This window comes from Ylistrum balloti, unplaced genomic scaffold (assembly GCF_031769215.1).
Source record: "Ylistrum balloti isolate Yb309-2 unplaced genomic scaffold, AGI_CSIRO_Ybal_v1 Utg371890, whole genome shotgun sequence".
NCBI lineage: Eukaryota > Metazoa > Mollusca > Bivalvia > Pectinida > Pectinidae > Ylistrum > Ylistrum balloti.
The window spans coordinates 232,243-241,656 of NW_026782932.1; the positions used below are offsets into that span (position 1 = coordinate 232,243).

Genomic DNA, 9,414 nt, shown 5'->3' on the forward strand with positions numbered 1-9,414 from the left:
CTTTACCTTCCCCTAGTTAATATTTGACCATGAAGGTAGATTATCTTTACCTTCCCATAGTTCCATAGTTAATAACTGGCCATGAAGGTAGATTACCTTTACTTCCCCATAGTTAATAACTGGCCATGAAGGTAGGTTACCTTTACCTTCCCATAGTTAATAACTGACCACGAAGGTAGATTACCTTTACTTTCCCCTAGTTAATAACTGACCATGAAGGTAGATTACCTTTACCTTCCCATAGTTAATAACTGGCCATGAAGGTAGAGTACCTTTATCTTCCCATAGTTAATAACTGGCCATGAAGTTAGATTACCTTTACTTCCCCATAGTTAATAACTGACCATGAAGGTAGATTACCTTTACTTTCCCCTAGGTAATAACAGACCATGAAGGTAGATTAACTTTTCCTTCCCATAGTTAATGACTGACCATGAAGTTAGGTTACCTTTACCTTCCCATAGTTAATAACTGGCCATGAAGGTAGGTTACCTTTACTTCCCCATAGTTAATAACTGGCCATGAAGGTAGGTTACCTTTACCTTCCCATAGTTAATAACTGGCCATGAAGGTATGTTACTTTTATCTTCCCATAGTTAATAACTGGCCATGAAGGGAGGTTACTCGTACCTTCCCATAGTTAGTAACTGGCCATGGAGGTAGATTACCTTTACTTTCCCCTAGTTAATATTTGACCATGAAGGTAGGTTACCTTTACCTTCCCATAGTTAATAACTGGCCATGAAGGTAGAGGACCTTTACCTTCCCATAGTTAATAACTGGTCATGAAGTTAGATTACCTTTACTTCCCCATAGTTAATAACTGGCCATGAAGGTAGGTTACCTTTACCTTCCCATAGTTAATAACTGGATATTTGACAAGAAAGGTCAGTTTCTTCCTCTCCCATAAAATGTTTGTCACTTTTCCCTCAAGTTGTTTCTAACTAAACATTAAGGTAAGAAAAAAAGTTATTTATTCATCATTCGCGTACCTTTATTTCTCTTTTTTTCTACAATGGAATTCAATCAGGAAAACTTTCCACCAAAAAGATTACCAGGTCTCTAGGCATATAAACATGTTCTATGTATTCTTGACATCAGCCACTTTTATGTCAACATATGATACTTTTACATATTACATTTGCTTAACTTTTTTCCAAAGCCAAATGTTTATTTCAGCTGAATAGCTAGATTAATGTCAATGAGTCGACCTTTATCAATTACATCACTACCTAGATTACGTTGAGACTACCTAAAGATAACATCAGTAAGACAACGATCAGTTCTGGACAACCATGGAGTAAAGGTTAATAAGGACATTAGGGACATTTAATGTCATACAGCATCCATCGTTATCTTTTACTTTGGCAAATAAAGAAAAGTATTTGGAGAAAACAAACATTAAATCGCTACAAGACAGCTTAAACTTATATTGTATTATCAGTCGCTTTTGTGAAATGTTTCATCTTAATCCTTTTTCGGTTATTGTCTCTTTCTGTTACCTTTGCCATTTAACTTGTTTATGAATAGAGTTGAAAATGATATCGTCAAGTTAAGCAATGTTAAATTGTTATCTGATATTTCTGCTTAAAATTCCATGCGAGAAAACGACACAATTTAATACACTACAAAAGGTATTTTAAAATAATCAGCCAATATTGTTGTGATTATGCATTGATTGTAAGCTACGGAACTGCTCTAAAATAAGATAACCGCCAAAACCGGTACGTTTACGGGATCCCTTAATATACATTGTGTTTGAAAGGTACAACTCGCTTTCCATTATCTATAATGATGACATGTAACGATCACACGATGACATCATTCCAGATGAGTTGCTGAGGCCTGTTTCAAAGTTAATGGTGAAACATTAAGAGTTAAACAAAAAACTAGTGGAACTAAAAAGTGTTTTGACGTTTTCCGAAATCGATTAATGGTTGATATCATTCCTAACTTAATTTAAAATATCAAATTTGATTAACCCTAAAACTTTCTTTTTTATTATGGACAGATTGGTGTTGATGAAAAAGTCAAGTTACATGTACATTTTGTAAATGAAATCGTTCCAGTCATCAAAAACGAGACAGAGAAATGGACACTAAGCAGAATCGAAGTAGGTTATCTAATGTATCACGTGTTAACGCCTATGTAACACTAGTCGAAAATGATAAACAATTTCCTTTTAAAATATGGTCTTATTTACTGTGCACATAGTATAACGAATGATGTTTTAGCAATTAGTTGGAGTTTCTTCGTTAATGAGCATAAACCCTTGATAAGCTTCGGAATTTGTGCCAAGTCGATTGGTTATTGACACCAAGATTAAATGCCTATACAACAATATAGAAATATGTCGGTTTCCAACCTTCACAAACAAGATAAGAAGTAAACATGGCGTCGACAACACGTTGTGGTATTCTCATCCTGATTGTAGCACTAGTTGAAGGTAATCGTTTAAATTTAGAAAACAACTTGGCACCAATATCACCAAATAACAATCCATTGTCGTGATTGGGAAAAAAAATGTGTTTGATTTGATTTTTCATGGCTTGAGAGACGGGATGACTAGATGACTAGGGCTGTTTAAATGACGCTGTACATCCAATTTTGCGATTTCAAAACGCAAACTCTACCCGGTGATATTTTTTGCGATCAATACACTTTCTTATATTTCATGTATATTGTATGTAATATGTCATGATATTCTAGCGCGCGTGTGAAATTTATGTGATCGTATTTTCACGTTAACAGTATATATAGATATATAATGAAAGCTGTCTGTTCAGAAGGTTCTACATTAAATATCAGTAGACCACACTATAACAAGGGTTATGAAGTCTTCCAAATGGGGTCTTCTTCTTCTTATTAATATTATAATCATTATTCCCGCGACACTAGTTTCAGAAATCGTCCGTTCGATTGAAACGACACTTTGCACGAGCATAGATGGTAGTGCAGAGTTGTTCATTCTGCGATTCTTTTTTCCGACATCAAACATGGCGGCCAGAGCCTGTGATTGGTTAAAGCGTAACAGTCTATAACTAAAACACTGTTTGTCAGATTTAAATGAAACTTGGTGTGAATATTGATGACCATATCATTTTATTTTTTAAAAATCCAAGATGGCCACCACAGAAAGTAAACTTTAAATGTTTTCCAGTTTTGATGAAAATTTAACAGGTGTAGTCTTAAACAAGGAACACAACGAAACAATCAGTTTTAATAACAAAAATGTTTGTTAAACTTTGAAACTTTGATATTGTTAATGGTGTGTGTCAAGGGTCTTGCCTGCGTTGATAATCAATTGATGTTATCTATTGTCAGTGTCGTCTACAAGAGTCTGGTGACTGGCCACTGGTTTACATCAGTCATGCATGACTGACTCTCTAGTTTAAAGTATGTACATCATGCCGTGTAGAAAGGTCTTGCGAAAGCGGGTGTAGTTTTGGGACTTTTGGAACGGTTTCCGTTACAGTTAGAACTTATTACGATTGACATTGTGTTGTCTATCTAGATTGGTTTACATTGGAATTGTTCTGAAATAAATTGCTAATATTACTTCTCTATCAGTTGTTTCAGTTAATGGTGATTGTCCAGATGGTTTCATGAAACATAATTTGTCTTGCTACGACATTCCTCACGTGAAAGCAGACTGGTCTCAGGCAACGGTAATCACTTATCATATGTGCTATCTGAAAATCATGTAAGGACTTTAAATTCACAATGAAACGTGAAAGTGTATGGAGTTGGATATGGCGTAGAGAGTTGGAGTATGTTGTAGATAACAAAACGTCAGACATGGAGAGTTGGAGTATGGTGTAGATAACAAAACGTCTGACATGGAGAGTTGGAGTATGTTGTAGATAACAAAACGTCAGACATGGAGAGTTGGAGTATGGTGTAGATAACAAAACGTCTGACATGGAGAGTTGGAGTATGGTGTAGATAACAAAACGTCTGACATGTAGAGTTGAAGTATGGTGTAGATAACAACGTCTGACATTGAGAGTTGGAGTGTGGTTCAGTTAACGAAACGTCTGGGATGGAGAGTTGGAGTGTGGTGTAGATAACAAAACGTCTGACAATAGAAGCAACCATGTACTAAAACTGACCACCATTGTATCGGTGCGTACGAACACATTTTCTATATTCAGAGAAAATCCAATCAAATTTTCAGTGGAGCATTTTCCTGTATCAATATTAAGTTACAGGACTCTAACGTATCTAATTTTACGTTTTGTAAAGTGCTATTGACTGTCTTTAGGACTCTCTTGTTTATACGGGTTAACTTTTATTTTGTCCTTACTTAATCACCAGGTAGTTTGTAATGAACTCAATGGTCACCTACTGGAGCTCGATGACGCGGCAGAAGAAAGCTTCGTACATGGTTTCCTTTCTTTGCACTGGAGTGAGTAGAACATGTTAACATTTTCTATCATAAAACAATTAAGTTTATTAAAGACAAACAATAAAACAAGGAAAAATAATCATCAAAAGAAATTTGAAAAAAAAGAGAAATGGGAAGAAAAGATCAAAGTTAATCAATAGCTCGTCTGTAATACGTCCCGACTGGAAATGACGCAATAACCTACATACTGCCGAATCTTCACCTCGAACGGACCAAAAGGGACATCTACTGCACCTGCTGAACCAGTACGAGTGACTACTTCCCAATATCAGTAACCCATGGTCAAGTATTGATAGCTACCTGGGATTATCCATTATCTCGGATACCTGAATTGTTTTCCTATGAAGATAATTTGTGAATTTTTGGCTCAATATCAGCCAAATGTAATGTGAAAAGAAATGGGGACCTACTTTATTTCAGAAATTTCGTAATTAAGTAGGGAGTGAATTTCATCTAAGAGATTATATAGTGATAGTATGTATGTTTCAACATAACATAGCATAATCAGAGAAAGTAGAAACCCTGAAACCTTGGTAAGTCATGCACCAGTTTGTAGTCTGGTGGCACAGTGGTTAACTCCCTTGCCTTTCACCTAGCCGTCCGCAGTTCGATTCCCGGAACGGACGTGAAAAGTTAAGGGATCACCTGCAATTGCGAAACAAGTTATTTCAACTTATACTAATCAATCTTGTATGCCGGATGTAAATGCATGTGTTGAATAATCAAATACCGTCTAAAAATATTTTCTATGTAATCTACGTATGTGTTTCCTATGTGTTTCAAGGAATAGTATGTTTAAACGTGTCATTTGGTAAACCAGGAAAAATCTGACATACATTTTTTACGCAAAAGAGGAGAATTCTTCTTGCATGGATTTTTTTCTAAATACAATGACAACTGAAATCACAAGTTGTTATGAATGCACATGTACAAATAGAAAAATGAAAACAGGACAATGATATTGTGTATTGAATCATGTAAGTAGTAGCACACTTTCTATTGGAGCTTATTTCACACATTTGGAAGTGACTGTTTAGGTCAAACTTTGGGAAGTATACGAATGGAAAAGGACAAAGAATAATACACAAATAATATCTGTTATTTAAATAACATTAAAGTAAATATCATTCAATTACCGACGAAGTTTATTTTTTGAGTGAAAATATTTGTATAAAACTGACATTGGAACTATGATTTTCAATTTGACTCGGAACACATTTTATATCCCTATACTGGAAATATTTCAATGTCAATCATTTTGAATGAAAGTCAGCATCAAACATATTTATTTTTCATTGATAGAAGTGGCAGAAAGCCTAATTACATATGATTAAAGGAGTGAGCCTTAGTTCATCGTTTCTAAAATCCATCGTGAATAGATAACAAACTTTTGTGCTTGTTTAAACAATTACAAATCTTTTTTTATTCATCAGATACAGATACTCAATAATTGATGTGACATATCAATATATGTCTGTTGTATCATACATCAAAGAATATCCTTAAAACAATCCTGTTATATTGTTAAATGATAGTGTCCATATTCTGTTAGAATTATATTTCATTGAGTTCTCTTTAAACTCAACAAAGCTTATCATTCATGTCAATTGATGTACCTTTTTCTCCGAAGTTGCCGATTTTCTACTTTTTAGCGTTGATTTTTTCCCAAGGGGAAACGGTATGCATGTAATTATGAAGTGTTTTAAAAGCAATTTACATATTCGTTTTCTTGATTTTCAAATCATTATGTTTACTGTAGGACCTTCAACTTTGGTATTAAACTTCAGCTGTTGCACGATGGCTTTGTATGGTCAATGATAGCTAACTTTTTCATCGTATCACATTCCCTGTAACTGTCATTTGCTTCAGAAGCCTACAACCCGCCCGATTTCTGGATCGCTGGAAATGACATTTTAGTTGAGGGTAACTGGGAGTGGGCATCGGGGAAAGCAATAACCTATTCGAATTGGGATGACGGGCAGCCCGACAACGGAGGAGACCACGATCATAACGAGCATTGCATGGAGATGTCACAGGGAGATCACTGGAAGTGGAACGATCAGGAATGTGAAGAAGAGCGTTATTTCGTATGTGAGGTTCCGTAAGTATCTTGTAAGAAGTGGGGCATATTTCATGTAAAGGAATCCGGACTAAAAGGAGGGACATATCTTATGTAAGGTATTCCGTTAAGTATATATAGCTTAAGAAGCAAGGGTAAATTTCATATAGATAGAGATTCCATACTAGGAGTGGGGACATGTTTTATATAAGAGATTCCGTACTAGAAGTGGGGATATGTTTCATATAAGAGATTCCGTACAAGAAGTGGGGACATGTTTCATATAAGAGATTCCGTACTAGAAGTGACGACATGTTCCATGTAAGAGATTTCTGAGTAAAGCACCAGGAGTGGGGAATAATATAATATATTTGGCTTTATTAGCGGAGACATGTTTCAAATAAGAAATTTCTTACACCTGTAGTCTTGAGTATATATTCGCAATTTGGTTCAAAACCGATATATCAAATCTTATTTGCCTCATATTTATGCCGTTGAAGAGAAGGAATTGTATTACATAATTCTTTATCAAGTAGAATTCACAGGTTAAATATTAATAAAAAGAAATAAGACAGAGGTGAAAAACAACTGTCATCTTTAAATTACCAAAATTATGTCAGGAAAGCACATATGTGGAAAAGATATGAAATCCTTAGCGTCGAGTATGGGAAATTAAAGTTCAGTCAAAAATGCGTTACATTCAGTATTGTCAACAGTTGTTTTAGTCCCGAATCTAATCATACAACATTCCTGTCAATTGTGAATTTAAATGGCATATCTTATTTAGAAAAAAATCTGCATCTGCAATTTCATATGAAAACATAAACATAATGACTTGATATGTAACTGAAGGGACACATACTGTGTCGGCTGTAAAGTTTGTTGTGATTATTTTGATATCAAGTTATTCATCAGAAATAAGAAACCCAGTGTATACTGAACCAGTTAGTGTCTCAGAAATACCTGTTATATTGGTTTGGTTGTATATTGCTAATCTTTCTAGTAACAGATGTTCTTTAAGGATGGTCTCCATATAGGTGAAAAATGTTCGTGCTAACCTCAATAAAGTGTTATCACACTGAAGAATGATGTCGTTTACGATGACATGGTAATTAGTTCAACCATTGAATAATAGGAATAGGAATTGTATGTTTATAAAACTGATGAAATAATTTATTAATTAGTACTTCATGTTTATCAGTATTTTGGTTTACTATCGAAATTATACGAAGGACACTTTTCGATGCAAATTCAAAATGACATACAGCATAGCAAAAAACCTATACATTTGTTTTGTCTGAATATAGGGTTACAGACACCATTGGTGGTTTCGCACCAATAGGCTAATCATCGAGATGTCACGTGCTTTCTTGCCTCGCGCTCACTGTGATGTACCCAGAACTTGTTATATTAAATAATACATGGTATTTGAAATCAAATGTTGTTGTGTTGTAGTTGATGTTATAGTTGCACGAATTTAAAACGGAAGTATGTTTTGACTTGGATTCCAAATTGTGGATAAAATCCGTTTTAGAATAAACGGTAATCCTCTTTTGGTTAACTTGTTTTTTATTTACTATGCGCCTGAATTGACCAAACTACAAAGCCAATGGAAAATCACTTTTAGATATATTGATGACGTTTCGTCTTTAAATATCGCATTAAGCCACCGGAATTAGGAATCAAGGACACGGAGATCTCTACGTCAGCCGATTATATTTCTCTACAACGAAACCAACAATATTTTCCCACCATTCTCTTTGTTAAACGCGATAATTTCAATTTTGCTATTGTGAATTTTACATTTCTGGATAGCAACATTAATGCATTATCAATGTGTGATATTCACAAGTCACAGTTGATTCGATATTCTAGGGATTGCATCTTGATTTTCATGCAATATGTCGGCAACTGACAGATGAATTCTCAATGCCAGGTTTCTAGAGATACATGTTGATGAAAACTATAGGTAAGTTTTAATGATCTTATCAAGAAATATTCTATTTCTTGAACTTTACCAGGTGTATGAATTTAAACGTTCTTTCCCACAATACATTTTATCCGGAATGTGAATAGATTTTAAACCAGTTCGTAAAGGTTATCTGTCTGCATTGTGCTAACAATCAACAGGGACGTTCAGTTGCTACACGAGAAAACTAGCCCCTGTGCGCTGTCAGATATACATTCGAGTCCTGTCGTTTGAATCTTTTTTTATCTTACTGACTTTCTAATGGTGCATCCGATCTAAACAAGCTCACTTATAAGTGGTCTAATAGTTATGTACTAATGACAAATGGTGGCATTTATGGTATGTACCGTTATCGTGTCAGATATCGTATAATTGGGCTGGTATATCTGAATAGTCACTCAATAGAACAAAAATATTCCTGTCTGAATTTACACAACAAAAATGCTCCAACCGTTTCATCATGTACATGTAATACAAAAAACTGATATAAAGCATAGTTGATGGCCAACGTTTGTTGAATGATATACATGTGGTATAAAGTTCCACCGAGTCTGACCTTACAGTCATGAAGTATTGATGATCCGTGGTGATAATGATTAACATAGAACCTAATGAGGTATACTTGTACATTGTACTTATTATTCAGCAAACAATGCATTAGATGACATATTACAGTTCATGATAGGTAAAATTCGCTGCATTTTTGCATAAAATTCTCGAATCACGATTCGTAATATTTTTATTTACAGATTATAAATATAATGAGAAATCTTAATGATAATTGGAAAACAAGCTTGAAGCTTATATCAAGTCCTCTCAAGTTATAACTGTACGGTTATAGTGTGCCGAACACAAGGTTAAACTGTGCAGCTACAGTGTGCCGAACACAAGGTAAAACTGTGCAGCTACAGTGTGCCGAACACAAGGTAAAACTGTACTGTTATAGTGTGCCGAACACAAGGTGAAACTGTGCAGCTA

The 9,414-nt window shown here is 34.8% G+C and overlaps 1 protein-coding gene across 1 annotated transcript; it reads left to right on the forward strand.

Moving 5' to 3' along the window:
- Positions 1-2,391: 2,391 nt before the first annotated feature.
- Positions 2,392-7,814, forward strand: LOC132563858 (perlucin-like). Its single transcript, XM_060228613.1, has 5 exons — positions 2,392-2,446; positions 3,580-3,668; positions 4,318-4,408; positions 6,278-6,509; positions 7,775-7,814. The coding sequence occupies exons 1-5, from the start codon at positions 2,392-2,394 to the stop codon at positions 7,812-7,814; spliced, it is 507 nt and encodes a 168-aa protein (XP_060084596.1).
- Positions 7,815-9,414: the final 1,600 nt, after the last annotated feature.